Source organism: Ostrinia nubilalis, chromosome 18 (genome assembly GCF_963855985.1).
Source record: "Ostrinia nubilalis chromosome 18, ilOstNubi1.1, whole genome shotgun sequence".
In the NCBI taxonomy this organism is placed as follows: domain Eukaryota; kingdom Metazoa; phylum Arthropoda; class Insecta; order Lepidoptera; family Crambidae; genus Ostrinia; species Ostrinia nubilalis.
The window spans coordinates 11,230,488-11,250,690 of record NC_087105.1 but is presented as its reverse complement, the minus strand read 5'-3'; the positions used below and the strand labels follow the sequence as shown (position 1 = coordinate 11,250,690).

The 20,203-nt window shown below is 37.4% G+C and overlaps 1 protein-coding gene across 1 annotated transcript in view; it reads right to left on the bottom strand.

The window, feature by feature from the left end:
• Positions 1–20,203, bottom strand: part of LOC135080815 (serine/threonine-protein phosphatase 2A 56 kDa regulatory subunit delta isoform-like) — a 48,715-nt gene that overhangs the window by 1,340 nt on the left and 27,172 nt on the right. Inside the window, exons 3-4 of the mRNA XM_063975538.1 lie at positions 16,821–17,001; positions 610–809 (exon numbers count right to left, since the gene is read on the bottom strand). Of these exons, the coding sequence (XP_063831608.1) occupies positions 610–809; positions 16,821–17,001 (381 nt within the window). The remainder of the gene's footprint in view (positions 1–609; positions 810–16,820; positions 17,002–20,203) is intronic.

The window sequence follows — 20,203 nt, the reverse complement described above, 5'->3', positions numbered from 1 at the left end:
ATAAAAAAATGTTCTGTTCAGTTATTGTCTTTAAATGTGTTCTACGTAACGTAAACTTAGAGAATTGCAAACATTAGTTAGTCCTAAGAAAGTCAAAAACATGTAACGGAATCTCCGACTTACCACTTTAGTGGAGCGATTACAGAAAATAATGGCCTATTAAGTACATGTTTTTTTGTGTTATTATGAAAGTTCAGAAAACTGCGCAGTTTTTAAAATTATTTTGGACCTATGGAATTTCTTTTTTTTTTTAACTTTTAAGTTGAAAATTTTAGGATGTTCCGCTAAAAGCATATTTTTTTATGTTTCTAGCAAAAATTTTGTATCTTGCATCAAAGATAGGAAGTTGATCATTTTTTTCAAAAATCTGCAATTAATAGGGAATCTGTCAAAAAAAAGAAATCTGAGAAAAGTCGACCCAAAAAAAAGATTAAAAAATTTAAAGCCTACTGGGTCATACAATTTGAAAAAATCACAAAATTAACGATAACTTCTAAACTATGAAAAATCGTAGAACATACATGGGGGTGAAATCGATAGGTCTAGTCCTCACCTATCACCTGCCTTCGGCTTGACACCTTACAAGAAACACCCTGTATATTTACTCACCATATTCACAGCCTCCGGGTATATCGCCTCTGTGATGACGCCGCGCTGCGAGGTGACGTATTCGACCATCTCCAGCAGCGCGGCTCGCTTCACCTCCTTCCATTTGAGGTCGGACAGCGGCTCGTCCGCGAAGTCGAACAGTAGGCAGCACTGGCGCAGCTTCTGCACGAACAACTGCTCACGCTCCGCTGCCGGTGCATCTGTGGATGGGTGTACCGCTTAAGTAATGAGCTGTGTTCACAATCTGTACTAAACTAATTATGCGAAAGGGGATTATTCCACTTTGTTCGCCTGTGTGATATCACCTAGGTGAAGAGTAGAATTTTTAGTGTCCTCATTTCACCCATGTCATATCATGGAAATGTAATGAAAAATGAAGCTAGGTGAAATGGTTCAGAGTGAAATGAAAACACTAAAAATCCCACTGTTTTCACCCAGGTGAACGAAGAGGAATAATCCGCGAAAGGAACTATGTCAGTTTTTTTTGCATCTAATCAGTTAGCTAACTCAATTTTTGAGATAGATTAAAGATTATTAAAACGCAGGCAAGGTTTATTGAAAAACCATTGATGTTAATAAACGGACCTTCCTACTCTAGGAGGATACTTAACTAGCAAACATTTCCGTACCCTAACTTGTTGGAATGTACGCAAATATAAATGGCAGGCGCAAAGAGGGTTGAGTGCTCTTCAGCCTCAGGGATTATAGGACGTATTTTAATGTAGTTTTCTGTCTCTTGCTATTATGTTAAATTCTCGTAAAGCGGTTTTTGATATGAACATAAAACTAAATGAGTCAAGGCACTTGAAAAGATACAGGTGAAAATGGTTTTTGAATAGCTTAGAAAGAAAAACAGTAACCTACATCATTTAGGCTTGTTTTATATTTTGAAATAGCTGCGCTATACACCCCAGTAAAGCAGATTATGTATGCGACTTTTTATTCGTCATTAAATTGATATCTGTTATCAATTTCTATACCGAAATTTACATTGTCTCCAGAAACACTGCGTGTTATAGACATATTTATATCTACCGCTACCTTTTAACGATATCCCTGAACGGCTGACTGAATTTTAGGATATGGACGAGATAATCTCAAGGCAGCAGCATCCAAAAATAGTAAATTAACCGGCGAACTGGCAAAACCAGAGTCGACGAAGTTTAATGTGTTCTCCGGCGGAGAGCGGAGAGCGCTAGAAACCTCTTGAGGGCCATACGTAACGGGACTGAGTTGCTAGTTTGATATGCTGGTAATATTACGCGAAGTCTCATACAGACGCGATGTTGTTTGCTTTATGTTGAATACAAAAAATATGATCAGATATATTCACTTTAGTGAAATGAAATAAATTAGTCCAAAGAAATGATGCAATTAATCATAATCCAGGTTGGATTGAAAAAATTTGACATTGTGTTATGGTGAATGTATGTATTTATACATTGACAAAATACTTGCGACGTAGTGAGGCGAAAAAAAGTATTCCATGTAGTGAAGTAATAACGTTGTTTGGTAAGGGTAACTGAACTAAACTCTATTTTCTTTTCCAAAAATACATGTATCCAAAAATATAACCTACACACTACTAAATAAGCAGATATTGTGGGCTTTTTAAATTGTCTACAAAGAGAAGGTCGGGTGCCGCCAAAATGCTAACTCAACGGACTTGAATTAGTGCTCGAGACTGAGGGCACTGGATCCCCTCAAGTGTGATACTTAAGTTTCATTTTAATACGAAATTATCATGTATAGAAGCAAGTATAGCATTTGTTAGAAATTCGACAGCAATTTTAACTTTATGCATTTAACAATACACGTTTTAGATTCATGTTTGATAACTTCGACTGCTATTTTATTCCTGCTACTGGATTTACTGAACCGTATATCTTCCATCATAAACAACTACGTAAGTATTCCTAAGGCATAGTCTCTCTTTGACTTGACGAAACGAAATCAAAGTTGAAAGGCAACTGATAGCACATTATTTCGTATTTGAAGACGGTGCTATGCATATAATTACATGTTGTTTTACCTATTCTGTTGCTACTACTAAGCTAAGATGTTTTTATAGTAAGTAAACCACTTGAAATAAAAACAAATGAATGCTAAAGTTTTTGGTAAAAACAAGAATGAAGTAACAATTAAATAAGTCTGATATCTAGATACAGAAGCTGTATGCGATCAAACTCCTTGGCCACTAAGAAAAAAAAATATTCTTCCACTATGGATTGTCAATTGTTTTTCATAAAGCATTTTTTGCGCTACAATTTTCACGATAAGAAATTTTTATATTAGTTTTAGAATGATCTCTAGCACGATCAATCATAGGAAATCTAATTCAGTTAAGTGATTCGAAATCGAAATCATCATCATGCTTAATTTCTTTCCAGTGTGTATTAGTATATGTTTTGCCCTTCAAATAGAGGTTTGGTGACGCACTCATTGATTACGCCTAGTCGAGGTGTATCCGCCATTTTTGTTTACCTCAGTCAAATATTACAAATTCAACGATTCTTCGGGAAAAGTACAAAAGTGAATGTATAAAGATATGGCGCTTTTTATCACCAAGACGTTAAACATATTTTGTTGTTAAGGTGGGTTTTCTACAAAAGTATAATAAGTGAACGAAGTGCACACAATCCTAGACGATAATGTGAAACTAATAGGAAGGTGTGAAGTGTTTATCAGTATTTGCTCAATACAGGGCGTAAGAAAAAGGTTTCAGGTAATATTGTTGCTTTCAAATTGAAAATAACTAAGACTTCAGGATTTTTTTTATTTTCAGTATCATCAAAGTATTGGCGCCTGATGGACCGACGATTTAGTTTGATTCAGACTATCATCACACAGATGACAGTCCTCAACTTATTTTCAGGTAAAATGACACGTTTTTATTAGTACCCATTTACAAAGTAGGAAAACATACAGAAAGTTGTTGTGTTATAATGCGAACAGCTACGGACTGGAATTCGCTGCCTGCTGCTGTCATTCCCGAAGTCTATAATCCGGGCCTTTTCAGGGCGAGAGTGAATTGGGAACGTGCACGACATTAGCGCCATCTGCCAACGAAACTTTAAGGGGCATATGTCAAAAAATAAATAACAACAGCTTTCTTATTTTTATTGATTAGAGTAAATAAAATATACTTTAAAAGACAATAAATGGTACGTTGAATGGAATTTGATAAAAACTGTTTATGGAGAAATGGACGTCATTATAAAAACTGGTTTTGAGTGTGTAAAACACACAATAAGTTTCCAACCCCAAACTCAGCTAAAAGGAAAAAAATTGGTGCTAGCAGAGCATGTGAGAAATGTAGAAGAGCTGAGAACTAATGGCAATAGTTATTTATTGAGCCACCATCATTCGTCAAACATTGGTGACCTCGAAACCCTATAAAACAAGTTTAAACGTAAGTAATCTCCTAACCTAAAAATATGACTAAAGATTTAGAGAAAGTTATAAAATTAATATTCATTGCATTTATTACAGATCGATCATGCTAGGGTTATCACAGGAGTAAAATGCAGCTGCGTTTATAACCAGAGCGGCAAGTGCAAACATGTTGCTGCTTTAATATGTTACATTAACAACAAAGTTAGTAATTTAAAAACGAGCATCGAACAACAATGAGGAGAACCCATTATTCGTCAATTTGTAGCTTGTAAATATTCCAAAGGGAGCTATTTTCAAGATAATGTATGGATCAGTATCTAAGACTGACTGGTTGTGAACCAAAATCTATATTACGTCAAATATCTCCAATTTATGCTAACTTCTTATGTTTGGATGTGTTGCAGTAATGATACTGATAAGAAAGTGTTAATTTAATATTATGATGATATTAATATAAGTGCAGAACTTTATAAAATAAAAAACAGTTATGTTTTTCAAAAGTTGAATTTTATTTACCTTTTACAACAGTATTACTCTTGGAAAAGATTGGAGGCTGTAAATTAACTAAAACACAACATACATGTACAATATCATCAATACAATTGAATAAATTAACACAATCACATTAAAATCAAAACAACATTGACAATGACAAGACAAGTTTGTTTGCTTCCCTTGCCCATAATGTTACACATTTGTGCCGCGACGAGCGCAGCGATCGTTTTCTTTACCCCTTCCACCCACTTCGCACGTTCCCAATAGGCACTTACAGGGCAGATATGTACCATCCTTGACTGCATCCCACATAACATCAGGTGCGATTGTGGTCAAATACCTGCCTTGTTATGCATAAAAAAAAATAAAGTTTCTGTGCAAGATTTCCCATTTGGCATGGCAAAGATTCGTTATGAAGCAATAGAAATGCTGTAAACTAATGTATGGCGAATCAATTATGTAAAACAGACTTGTTAGTGCTACGTTTTCTGCGACATGAAATTATCGCCAATGCAGAAACAACTGGTAATTTCAGTAATTTAGCTATGCATTTTAATTTCCAGTGAATTTCTTGGAAGATCGCTATTGAAATATGAATAAGAATATCTTTATTGATGTAATACACTGTAAAATTTTATATTGAAACCCTGGCTCCTAAATCAGATAGGTCTGCTCTATATTTCTCCTTTAAACTTTGATGTATTTCAGTTTTTAACAAGTTATATTATTTTCAGTTGTGTATCTTATCCATAACTAATCAGAAAAACTGAAAGGTGAAAAAGGAAGAAAGCATGGTCAGTTAAGCAAATGTAGAGCGCAGTATATTAATTCTTCATTGAAACTCAAATCAACCACCACAATGCTGACAATAGTTCTTGCAACTCACGAAGGCGAGTGAGCGTTACTGGTGTGTGTACGTGTGCACATAACGATACGGGACTATTCCCACCTTTCTTTCCCACCACTGCAACTCCTGTGTAGCCAGGATCTACAGCTTGACCGCCAATAAAAACCCAACCAGTGAAGGTCAAGTTTGTCCCGGGGGAAATGTCATTGTACATAACAATAGTGGAATGTCTATCAAAACTTTTGAAAAACGAACAGTAGCGAGCCACCACACATGTAAAGCTCAGTCGCCTTGGTGAATTGCAACAACTCGTACTCATGTTTACCGAATTTAAAGCCGGAAGATGAAAACATGGAGTACACATGGATTGGCCAAATTGATGAGTTACGGCAACCGATAACATCCCGTAAAATCCCTCACCTGCCGGCTAACACCCGTGCTGCGATGTTATAAATCATCTTGTTTTGTATTCATACCACGCAACAACATTTCTGCCGTGGAAAATGTTTGGAAAAATATTTTATGCTATGGAAGTTGTTTATTTACAGCAGTCCATTGATTTAGATAGTCATTATTTGGCTGTATTTGAAGAGTGGTGGAGTCTAAACAATAACATGCGAGTGAATGGAAGATCTAAAGGAAATGTAAAACAAATACAAACGTGGTAAACAACCAATCACAAAAAAGGTGAGGCCGGTATTTTTAAATCACTAGCTTTTAAAAATCTAATGCTCTACGTTTCTCGTCGTAATAATAGCAACCATTAAGGGTTATTGAGAGAAGTCCTCAACCTAAATATGAATTGCATGCCTAATGCCAATGGGGGAACTACTGCAGGGCGCGAGGACGTCGCATTTGCCTCCCATGGCACACATACGCGGGGCCGACCAGTGGCCGATGGGTCGATATATTTCTGCGGCGTTTTCGCCATTTCACGCCATACTGACTACGGCTAGATAGCCATTCGGCTCGCCAGCGACTCTGTCGCATTGTTTAGGCACCGGCGCTTACTCCAAGGCTGCGAGTAACGTGGGCGGAGTTAGTCATCGCTCCCAACGTTTGTCGTCTAGCACAATCAAATATTTATCGCCAGTTACACTGAGCATGTAGATCGCCGGCCCGCAACGATTAATCGCACGTTTGATGCCGGTCGGCTAGAAATAGCCCGAGTCGTTCCGCGGGCGGATATCGAAAGGTAGCTAAACAAACGTAGGCGGTTTGTAAACAGAGGTGAATTTTTTATAGGCGGGAGCTGGAAAGCATGCGAGACGCCGACGAACCTTTGAGCAGGGGCAGCTGCACCATTAAACTCTCTTTATCTGTTGGGATCTGTACGGGGCGTTCGGGCGAAGCGGCGGCGGCGGCGGGGAGCGGCGAGCTGCGCGCGTCCGGCGGCGACGGCGCCTTCTGCGGCGGGCCCTGGCCCTCCATGCCGGCGCCGGCGAGCAGCGCGAAGCGGAAAGCTCTGGCGACGTCCGAGACGCTCTCGGATCGCTTCGTGGCCGCTTGGCTAGCGACGAGGTCGAGTCCCGAGTGGAACGAGGGCGACTTGGGGATACCGAGCGGCGAGACGGCGCGGCGCGGTTTGGTCTCAGCGGCGGCGAACATCGCGCGAGAGGGCGCGCGCGCGGCCGGCCCGGCGTGGACCATCGCAGGCGGCGGCCGGCAGCGGCATCCGAGCGGGAGCCCGGCGGCGCCGGGACCGGAGCGACTGCGGGGGCGGCCGGACTGGCACGCGCCGGGCGCAAGACTCGCGCCGCCGCCGCTGCGCGCGCACCCTCGCGCCGCCCGCCCCCGCCCCCGCCCCGCGCATACAACCTCCGCTAGGGCTGCCACGTCATAGCGCCGTCCGCGATTTACATAACCCTCCGTAACAACAATACAGGGTGGAATTTTGTAATGCCACCTGGAGGGAAAGTACTCTTAATATTGTTGATAGAAAAAAAATCTCAAAGAAAACATTCCCTTATTTTTGAAAAGAAATAGAACTGCATTCAAAGATTTCCAAAAATTTGCTTGCTACACCCGGGAATCGAACCAACTAAAATCTGTTAAAAATTACACCCTGTATTTTTATTGCATCGATCGTTAGGGTTAAGTATAAGGATGAAATCTGTCTAAACAAACTTGATAAATTAAATGAAAGGAAAACCATGAAATCTTAAATTATCTTAATCATTTACAGAAAATTGTATAGTATGGTAGTGAATTTTTGAAAAAAAATCGAAAATCTATGAATGCAGTTCTCTTTCTTTTCAAAAATAAAGGAATGTTTTCTTTCAGTAAAATTTTCTATGTACAGCATTAAGAGTACTTTCCCTCTAGGTGGCATTACAAAATTCCACCCTGTATAATACGCGCGGCCTACGAACTGAGGATGTTATCAGCGCTTTGCGATGCATATCATCTAGCGCTTGAGTTGATTGAAATCTCGTTGACCACCGTGTGCTGATTTCTCTACATTAAGTAGACATTCCTATTGCCACGACGGGTTCAATATCATATTCGTATCAACTTCACGCACCGTAAACAAGCGATGAGTATCGCGATCGTGAGCAAATATTATGGAACACTGACCGCAATTAATAACGATCAATCAGCTGCCAAGCGATGAGTCCATTATGTATTTCGGTATAATAATTCATTGTGAGTTTGGATAGCTAATAGAGGTGTGTGAGGTTGATAAATGAATCATTAGAGACGTTGACGTCACATTTTAAAGATACCTGCTCCCACGCATACATTTTAAGCTTCTCTACAATAGGTATGTGAACTATGACACGCAAAGTATGCTTTACTGTCTCGACGGGGGCAGACGGTCGCATTTCTGAGAAATCAAAAGGCAAATGAGGGTTAAAACTTCAACCGGGCAAGTTTGTTTGGGTGTACGCAAGGGGAATGTAACCCTCGCGACGCGGGCGGGGCGATTCTGTGCCAGACGTGCCATTCCCCCCACAAGAATCGATCGTTTAATCGACTTCAAATTGTCTGATTCATTTCCTGGACTCGATGTTAGTTCTTGAATGTCACGAATGTGAAATTATGCTAAAAACTTTGACATTAAAGACGCAGTGTGTGGCAGGACAATAATCTTATTTTGTTACGTTAACAATATATCCCGATGATATCTTATCGTGTGGTCATAATGCCGAAATTATCTGATAAGCCATCAAATATTTACCGTGCCCATTCTAGGAAACGCGTGTCTAGTTCCATTACAGCACAACTAAAGTCAGTATCTATACTCTGGCTTTACATCGTATACACCTCAGTCAATAGAAACAAAATGGCATACTGGCCAGTTATAGAAGTTAAAACTGAAGGTTTTTCTAAAACAAATGAGAAAAACCTGAAGAATCTATAACAATGCCATCGAGTCTTTCAGAATGGCGTCTTTACACCATTACGTATGTGTGAAGACACTACACAAGCCTATTGTTCTCGCTATAGTTATACATCGGAAAACAATTAAACGCAGTATTGAAAACACCTTTTATGTAACAAAGCTAATTTGTTTAGTACATAGACGTCCTTCGCGCTATATTCAAATAGTCAATGGTAAGTTTTTGTAATGGTGCGGGTGTATTTTTATTCGAACAGCAAAGTCACTAATGGAAATAGTGTAATAGGATGGGCGGGGAGAGGAAAGAAAAACTTCTGTTTTCAGACAATGAGATGGGAAGCTAAACAAGTCCGCTGATATTCTTTCTGAAAGACTTTTTCCTCGACTTACATTGACAAAATAATTATGTTAATCGGAACTTATACATTGTTTTCACTTAGCAAAGTATCCACCTGTTTATCTTTCAACTATCAGATTAATTACCAACTGGTAGAGGTTTTGAAAAGGTAGCTGAATATAAGCCCTGACTAGGAATTAAGTACACTAACATTCGGCCCCAACGGGATTTGAATCCCCAATCACATAGGCTTTATATTTATAGTCCACTATGCCAAGCACCAAAATAAGTAACTCTCAATAATTTACCACCGTTATTTTACTAACGTACCAGAACAACATAAAAGAAGCCTATTTGAAAAACACGTCAAATGAATAAAATATAAAGAAAATCCAACTCAAATCGAAACATCAAGTATTAATCAGGCGCGAAGCAACCTTCGGTAATAAACTTACAAGGACGTTTTTCCAACGCACTTTCCACAAGGCTGTCTCCACAATGTCAAGTAAACACATGTAAATCTTTAACAGGATTAAACTCAAGGCACTGGCGAGTTGTTAAACAGATGTTAGAAGGTTACTGTGACTGGGATTAGTGGACCATTACGGTAATTAGGTAGATTAGCGCTCGGTAGCAGTGACCCGTCCTAATTGAAAGTGTTAATAAGTGCTATGGTGTTTATTAACATATACCACGAGCGTAGGTTGGCAACAGAAATACAAATTACGTGCCATCAGCCGTAATGGGTTTACATGTCAGCCTATGACAAAAGTGGATTGATTAGAAGAAAAACTTTGAAACCAATTTGTTAAATCAACTATCATTCAAGTCAAGACCTTTCATGGAGGTTTGTAGATACATATTTTCCGCCTTAAAGTCGCAATTAGACTTCTGCAGCGGCATTTTTACGATTATTGATGTTCTGTGGTGTTGGAGTATCTCTTAAAGACTGTACTGTATCCATACCCCTTAGGTGAAAAATGACGCATTTCACGTAGAGCACCAATTTTTAGAGCAACTGAGCTATCCCATAGCGCATCTATCAGTGTTTTGGTAGGGGCTAATGAATTTTCAGAATAGGTTGAACTACCTACATATTAACAGCATATACCCCTTAAACGTGAAGTTTACGCGTTTTAGTTTATTATATCTGATGGTTGGCATTTTGGCAGTTATTAGTGAACCAGTTCACTTTGCATTCACAGTCATAAGCTAGTGGAGCCAAACTTTGGAGTTTGAACCTAACTCTGCTACAGTCATATAACTTTGAAACTCAGATTGAGTATCTGGGACAGTGGGAAATTTTGATGATAACCTAGAGAATTGAATGGGTGAGGTGGTTTTATTTTATTCAAAGAAATTGTGTCAGAAATATCCATATTGCTTTTTTTGTCCAAACGCGTTTTTAAACGCTTGAAAAGCAACTTGCAACCTAAGCTTGCATGAAATAAGTTAATCAATCTATCTTGATTGTTTTTTTTACCTGCAGATTTTCAAGTGTCAAGGTAGAAACGTGACGTTTGCGATATTCACAATACCTATCAGAGTGTATTGTTACCCTCGATAGCAGGGTGAACGAGTGATTCCAGGTCACAGGGTTGACGCTCATTTAGGCGACCCATTCCGTTAGGGAAACCCAAGCGTAGGTACTAACGATAGCACAACGGGTTATACATTTTACGGCTGATTTTTCAATCGTCAGATATATTTTAACTGAAGAATAACCTTGTCATTTTGACATATTTCATTGTGCCAAAATTATTCTTCCGTTAAAAGTTATCCGAGGATTGAAAAATCAGCCCTTAGTAGCAAAATCGCCTTTATTAATGAGGGCATTAGAGATCACCACGTATAACTTGACGTGCCGTCGTCGGTACCTAAGCAGCAAATACGCTACGTGCAGTACTAAATGCAAATGCAAATTCGAACCGCACTGCTTACATAATACGTATTTACTTATGCAAAAGAGCATGTGAACTCAGGTGCAAGAAATAGTTTGCTTTTGAATTCCATAATATTAAGTTTCAGATCAGATGGTTGGCATATTGCTAGATTATTTTAAACGCATGAAATTATTTCATTATTTATTGAATGCCTATTTTTGCCCACTGCGTTTTCGGGCTATATTCAGAAAGTAAATATAATTTGAAAGATCGAATTAATACATTATGTTAACATAAGAAAACGCACGTATACTAGACGGTTACATATAAAACAAACAAAACAATGAAACAATACTTATTGTGCTATTACATTATGTATTTATTTACATTACATGTACAGGTATGTACGTACTACTTATGTATTTGGTTTAACCTGACAGTAACAATCTTTTGTTTATTATTATTACACTTCGTGTAGTTTCCTTTCTGTTACATTACTTATCTACTCAATTTCGTCATAAAATATACGAACATAACTAATCGTAATGTTTGTTTTTACATATAAATCTAAAACGGTTTACTAATTAATAGTTAGACCTTCTGCAGCTGCATTTAACAAATGTCTTGGATTTGGATTGGATTTACAAAAACAAATAGAATCATAAATGATTGAAACAGTCGGTCTCCAAATAATATTCTTGGGTACAAACAATATAAGCCCAGCTTTTGTTCAATTATTAAGTTAGTAGTAAGTTCTTTACTATGTACGGAAAACAAGCATCTAAATTATATTCAGAAACTTATAGATTGACCTACTCCCAAAGCATGAGGAGCTCCAACTATGTCATACACGATCAACAAGAGGCTGAGAGCTAAGCAAACTGGCACTCCGTAAGGTGGATGGAACTACCTAGACTTGGGGCAAGACTTACAACGAGAACTCGATCTGTATTCACTTGAGAAATAGGACCACCTTCATTCTTACTGTGGATGTCGTTAAAGACAGTTCTATCCCCAGGGACTACTCAACCATCTCATTGGAAGTTGTAGTGGTGGGAAAGACAGCTTCTGCAACTCGCCGTCCAGCGAAGGCAGTGTAGGTCAAATCCTCCACTCCCTCTAGTAAATTGGAGGGTCGGTGCTAAATTTGGACCAGTTTATCAATGTCTCCCGCAGGCCGCAGTGCAGCTCTATAATCAAGCAGTAAAGTGTCAAGGGAAATGTTGAACGAAAGCTTCTTGACCCTGAGACCGTGAGAGTTTTCAAACGAAAAATCATGCTTGATAAAATGTTACTGTCTCAAAAAACAGTATCCCAAAGAACAGAAAACCAACGTGTCTACCAATAGAAATTCATGATCACAATCATCATCTACAAATTGAGTCGTTAACGAATAATTTGTCAAGGGTCATTAGCATACCTATTATAAAAAAATAACAATTATTCATCTCTAATCTATAGAGTTCTTTTAACTAGCTAGATCTTACGGTTTTCTGGAGAATGTTTACATCTTATTTCTAAGAATGTCAATGATATTTAAGTATTTGATTCACGACCCATGGTAGGGGTGTAATGTCTATTGACTAGCAAGCAGCTGAAAGGCGGCGGAAACGGAACGGAGCACAAAGGGATCTGGAGCGAGCGGACACACGCCACTTTACCGCTCCGCCAGCGTACGGCGGCCCTTAGCGCTCAATTGCTGTTTAATTTAATGCTCATTTGTAATTTGCCCTTATTCTGTGATAGTTGGATCTAGAAGCGATTATTAGGACTCAAAGTCGTCCAGTTTGGTTCAGCTTGAACTAAGAGGTCAAGCTTCGCAAGAAGAGAAACAAAATTCAAATCCTAACCATGACAAAAATTGGAAAATCTTGATTTTTAACAATGAAATAGAACACAATAACGGTCAAAAGGTTTTGCTATAATTTGGAGAACTACGAAGAGCCTAACTTCAAAATAACATAGACAAAACATAACAATGTAGGTGCCTTTTGACAAAATAATTGTTATTGAATTTCAGGCAAAAGATATTTCGGTCATTCACACGGTGTATTTGCCCTTCATTTTTATCTCTATTAATTTCTTTTAGAGCTACAGAAGTTGCTTCATGTATAAACAAGCAGCTCTAATGAAAGACAACAAAGACGGTATTGTCATCCTGGGAAATAAGCACTGACACCGAAAATACGGGTGACGTGACAAAACCATATTAAACTATAAAACCGAAGCTAAATTATTACAATCAGTACAGTAATTACAGGAAATTGCTTCGTAATTAATATAAAGTTCCCTAAGTGTTTTTGTTCGCGTGACACAATCTCACTAGTGGTTCAATTTAGATTAATATGTAGCATATTTTTTACTTTAACCTATAAGTTATGGTGTACAGTAACTTTCGGTATGCAAAACCTAGTTGATAAATGCCACTGTTTACCTACGAGTATGTTATGTAGTGCGATCGATTCCTAGTTAGATATAGAAATGGTACCACTCTGTTGTGTACAATGTATAAAGGCGTAAGTAATTCTTTGCGTCACCAAGAGATGGCGCTGCCTGCACATTAAATCGCAATCAAACATCAGGCAACTTTATATTTAGCTACTATTTAGCTCTACTTTGGGTTCAAACAGTCATAGTACAGATGCTTTTGTTTAAGCAGAATTTAATCTCGGAAGCTTAAAAGAATACAATGACGTAAAACAACCGCGTCAATTAACCCATTTAGACCGATAATTATTTTTGTAAATAAAAATGTATTTTTCAGCAATAACTTACAAAGGGGAGCCTAAAAATCATGAAAAAAATATTTTAAAAAATATTCCATAAATAGGGGGCCGTGGGGAGCCCGTACCATATAGGGTACAGTAGGTCTATAAGCAAGCAAAACATAGTCGTTGTTCAAAGGTTTTTATTTATTTTTGTATGATATAAAATAAAAATAAAATCACATAATCACTAGTATCACACATGGCATATTTTGTGAGACGTTTTCTGTGATACTAACTACATTTGGTTCTTTTTTCCTACCTTCTCCGAAGTTAGTGAGGATAGCTGAAGAAGACCTGGCTTCTTCTGATTTGTTACGTTTAGTGCTATCTATAATCGCATTCAGCAACACGACTATGGAAATTTAGCAAATCCATCGAAGAAAATTCTGAGGGTAATTATTTACATTAACACTATCTTTATCGCCTAAATCTTCGTCAGTCTGATCATCATTAGCGGTCATCTGACAAGATAGCAGTAGATAAATACCAACATTGCTTTATTTTTGCTGAAATTATCAAATTTTTCATGAGTTATGGCAATATAGTGAAGCATCAATAGCCTAAAACAAATAAAAATAATAAAAATTTAATTTATTTTTTCGCATGATGTGCTCATGCATAGACCTACTGTACCTTATACGGTACACCTATTTTAGACTGGAATAAACCCTATAAAAATAATCTCAATAATATTTTTTTTGTAGTCATGATATCTATTGTACTCTATTTTTTAAATAAAATTGATAAATAACATAATTTACCATGAATAATAAGAAATTATACCTTCTTAAATACATTGTAAATATTTTTTTTGTTTTCTGTCGAGGAATTTTATAAATGTTTCCAAAACCACTTGTTAAAACATATTTTTAAATATTTTTTATGTAAAATAATCACTTTAAGCTTACTGTCACAATCATTTTTACAAATTAACAACAGTTTGGTTCTTCGAAATATTTTCATAAAGGTACCGTACCACATAGGGTACGGTAGGGCTAAATGGGTTAAATACATGCGGCATTCATCAAACTCAGTCGAACATTTAAACGTTAAGCTCTACAATGCCAAAACAAACACGACTGCTTTTTATACGTTGTCTAGTCCTCATAGAACAAGAGCACATCAATTTTAACACTGTAACATCATAAGTGGTTGTTATAAGCGTGATTTTCCAACAAAAATATATATTTTGATGTGTTGTCGCTGTCGCCCGTACCGTTTGCTTAGTTTGGTTGGGGCTAAGATTTAGCGTCATAGTTTTTTTTCTCCATCTAAGTATTTTTATAACATTGCAAAAAACCGCGATGTTCTCCACATTTCCATTCTTTACGAAGTCTAAAAGGAAACATCGTTTTGACAGCTCAAAAATGCTATTTTTATTTTAAGAAATGCAAACTGACAAACGTATTTCTAGAAAAAACAAACGCTTCGAGACTGCGCAGGAGCATGGAAAACATTCCGTGGCCAGTTCAAATGCACAATAGCTAATAATTGTTTGGTTTTTACATGCAAATAACTATAATGGTTGCTCGATCTTGACATTAGCAAATACGAGTGTGTAACAGTGATGAATGGTACTGTATTGTGTAATATTTGTTTCACGTGGGACTAGAAATAGGAGAGCTATTTCTTAGATCGAATAATAGGAAAAGTCACAGTCAGGTTCTTATTTTACAATTTGAGCATTGTTTGCATCTCTACGTCTCGAGGAGAATAGAAAATACAGTCTATGAACATAATATTCTTAAGTTAATGGCGCTACTCCGAAATCCTGTTTTCGTAGTTTCGGGTCTATCTGTCACCATCGCTCATGCTGGGATCTCGCTTTGCGTGAGATAGATGGCAACATTCGAAACTTCTGATGAGGTTTTTCGGGGTAACTCTAAACCTAACCCAATACGAGTGGAATCTGCTTCTCAGCTTTTAATGATACAAAAGGATGGAATCTTAGGCCCACCAGCGATTCGAAAAATAAACAACAGTGAACCAAATATCGCAAGTAAGTGTAACTTCTATGATTAAAATCAATTTGCATTACACTCCATGCCGGACATGTCAATTATTATCACACGCAATGATACTTTTTCTCCATTCTGTAGAACTACAATTAAAGCTGCGGTGTGCAATTAGAAGATCGACGATTAAGTACAGGAAAACTTTAAACAGTAACACAATGTCTCAATTCCTGACTTTTTATGTAAGGGCACAGTCTAGTGTGGTGATTTGAGTATTATGAAATTAATCTGGTAGCAAGCATGTTAAGCTGGACATTCACGGCCAGTTAAACTGACATGCACCCAAAAACTGACCGTATTTGTAATGTCTTGTATTGTACACTGATCAATTCAACTGATCAGTTTAACAGATGTCCAGCTTTACTTTACCTGAGGGTTCGCAAGAAACTGAGTGTTATGGAACTGGAATTTAATGTCTGCAAAAATACGGACGTAATCTACCTAACTAAAATTAGTCGCGCATTGCTACGCGTAGTCACGCTGAGAATTCGATCGGGCTGCAATCGATTCCACTCGTGCGCATTCGATCAGAAGCAAGAGTTGATTGGATTAATTACTTAATTGCTGTAGGCAGTAATGTGATTAATGCGATGCGCGAGAAATATTTAGAAATGTTGGACTAATTTAATAATTATTGCATCTTATCGACATCTCCTAATTGATTGAAAATCTTAACGATACTTGGCACTTAGGCAGTTATTGGCATTGATTTTCAGCATTAGAATGCCGTTTGCCGTTTGGTACTGGCTAATTTATACATCTCCCACCTCTAAATTAAGCGTCAACTTTAGATAGTTCGATATTCGGTAGTATCTAACGTCTAGGTAACAACAAAAAAGTTGTACTCTTTTTTTCGAATTGAATTCGAAATAATTTTCGAACCATTTTTCTTCATCTACGAGCGTGAAAACGAAAACGAATACCATCTCTTTGAGAGGATTTAATACTGCTAATAATACGAACATCTTCAATTTGCACTGAATCATGACAAGACCTGGAGCGAGATCAAACGCTAAGCTCAAGACCGAACGCGATGGAGGACTGTTGTGGACGCCCTCTGCCCCATCTAGGGGGTCAAGTAAGCCATGACAAGTTTTGGTATTTAACAGCATCATCAGATCACTAACCTTTGATGGGCGGTAGTTTGACCAGCTCCTGGTTGTGGTGGTGGACATTGAACCGGCTGGAGCCATGTCTTCGCGGCTGTCCGTTCCAGCCTGGAGGCCGGGGCCCGTCGGCGGACCGTGGCACTATGGGAGCAGGGGGCGGAGGCCCAGACGCTAGCGACGACTGCTTCTCTGGACGACTCTGGAATGAAGAAACGACACTTTGAAAATTCTGGTTTTGATAAATAAGAAGTGTTTCCACTTACTAATACGGAAGCAATAAAATAAATTACAAGAAATGGAATCAAAATCAAAAATATTGTATTCAATTTAGACCACAGGTGGCACTTATGAACTTCAAAACGGAAAAAAATCATTTAAGTTTCTGAAATAAAAAAGGAAAAGTAATGAATTTACTTTAAAATACACAATTTACAATATACAAATAGTGTGCACTATGTAATTACTTTGATAATTTCTGGACCAAAATGGAAACCAGCGGTTATGCTCTAGAGTAGAAGTTAGAACCCAGGATATAACGCTGATATTCCGTGGGAACCAACTGGAAAGAGAGCGTCACTAGTAATAATAATAAATATCCTTGGACATTTTACACTGCGCCTCTAGTCCCAAACTAAGCAAAGCTTGTACTATGGGTACTAGACGACGGGATAAACATACTTAAATACTTTTTTTGTTGTAAATACATACATATTATACATAGAAAACACCCAGACCCGTCACAGAAATTAAAATTCATCATTTCAATTTCTGCCCGGCCGGGAATCGAACCCGGGACCTCTCGGCACAGTAGTTCGTTCTGAACCACTACACCAAACGGCCGACGTTATCAACATTTGTACTAATTCCTACATAATTATGAAAAAGCGTCATGTCTATTGGTAAGGCAATCTTTCTATTTTGGTGTCAGGAATAAAGGTTTCGTAATAATAGCCCTCTGAGAAAACTTCATTATTTAAAACTAACCGAGATACCACAACCCTACTCGGACATTATGCAATACGGACAAATGGCGATCTCAAAGGGCTGTCAGCCGCAAAATTTAGACAAAACCGGGCTTTTTCGTGGAACGATGAAATATTGAAAATGAAGTATGATTAAACCGGATTCGCATACTAAGTTTGCGTGGGAGCGTCAAGTTGCGTCGTAATAAGTGAATCGATATTCATCGCCGAAACTTTACGTTGAAGTAGAGATGTCCAAAAACAAATTATCGATACACATGGTCAAATTTAATACACCGTGTGTAATCTTTGCGGAAATAAATCGGTTTTTTTCCATTATGATCACAAATGTAATAGATAAGTAGATCACGTTAGCCTATGGATAATACTAGGCTACGAGTATAATATCTATAAACCGTTCTAACTTAAAGAGAGATTGGAAAACGAAATGTAGAGTAAAAGCAGTAGTGTTCTAATAGTAATTTAATATCAAAATCAAACACTATAAGTAAAATATTTGTTTCCATCTTTGTGAACTATTAATAAAAGATAAAAAATATGGTTTCGGATAATAAGGCATATACGGCAAATAAAACATCGTAATTAAATTTTATCGATATAATCGCACAGTAAACACATCGGCCATCACTAAAACAAGTACAACCAAAGAAAGGCCCGTCTCGGTTTACTTTCATATTCAGAGCGTTTTGCGCGAATTCGGTAACAGTAGGCGATCTTATTCGGAATACCAACAAAGGAGGAAAAGTTTTGTTTTTAAACAAATTGTAATTGTGTAACTTTAAAAACAATCAGGTATTAGCACATAATAGCTTATATTTACTTTAGTTTATTATTCACTAAGAGGATATATTGTTTTAAACTTTCATGGTCAATAATATTATAACTTAGAGGATTTTTGCTTATAAACACAGTGTGAAATCAAAATACGCATTTATATGATTTTATAACTTGATATCGGTGTATAATTACTAGATATTGAATATGTAATCACTAAACATCGTATCAAAAATAAGATACAGTTCTACAGGGTGGCCCAGAAGAAAGTTCACTTTTGAAAATTGAAGGAAACGAAAACTGTACATTTTTGTAGAACTTAAACTATTGCAATTTAAAGGAAATTTAGTGCAATTTATTTTAAAATTTACTTTCTTTTATAAATTTTATCGTACATGTGATTTCTTTGACATTTACAACATTCGGTCAACATACATCAAAATTTTGGAAAACTTTCGTTAGAATTACCTCGAAATGGATTCAGGATCGATAAATGCTGCAGAATTTTTGGATTATTAAGAGTATACTCTGCTCATAAGGTAACCCCACAAAAAGAAGTCTGCTGGAATGAGATTAGCGCTTCTTAGAGGCAGTGAGATTTCACCCCTGCTTAATTGGTTTGTTGCATTGAAAGGATGATTAATTTTTGAGAGCGCTATACTGGTAGGCTGAAAAGCTTTTTGATTTCAAAGCTGCAAAATTCGCAAGGCTATGACCGGAGCACTTGTTTTCATCAAGATGGGGCTACGTGTCACACTTCAAATGAGAGCATTTAGATGGTAAGAGACATGTTCCCACAAAAAAATAATTTCAGGCAGGGGTGAAGGGGTTTCCTTGAATTTTCAAAAGTGAATTTTCTTCTGGGCCATCCTGTATAAGCGAAAATAAAGACGCAACTCAATACGTACAAAAATTGTAGAGTAGATGATTATGTACTGAATAAATCATTTGAATTTGATTAATTGATACGACCTAGAGTTATCGTATCGTTATAGTATCCCCGTCATTTCATAAAATATTATTAAGGTTTTAATACCCAAAAGTTTATTTAATTTTGAACCGTATTCCTTTGCGTTTAAAGTTTGGTCTATTTTTGTGGGAATTGTTTATTTGACATTGACATTGGCCCTAACCGCCCACACTTTGACCTAGGCTAGACCTGTATCTAATTTTGAACTAGTTAATACAACAAGACTGTATTTCTATTAATAGTTGACTAATGCCCGGTTTAACCATCGATCCCTAATTTTTAAGTGACCCCTATGATAATGGTAACACATAACAGGAATTTTGTTTTCTAACTTGACCTTCACTGGTTGGGTTTTTATTGGCGGTCAAGCTGTAGACCCTGGCTACACAGGAGTTGCAGCGGTGGGAACGAGAGGTGGGAATAGTCCCGTAGTGCGTTCTTTGACGTAGGCAATAAAGAATTGTCGATACACTCACACGTCAATTAACGTCAATGTTATAAATCTAAATTGGCGTGACGTGATTTATTGGCGGAATAAATGTGACGAAACGGAGATTGCATTTTTTAATATGAGAGAAAAAGTCAAGATTAAGAATCCGATTGCCTGATTGCCTCCGAGGCAATTCTTATCTAATCTATAGAAGTAAACGAATTAATGCAATAAGTAGAGACAC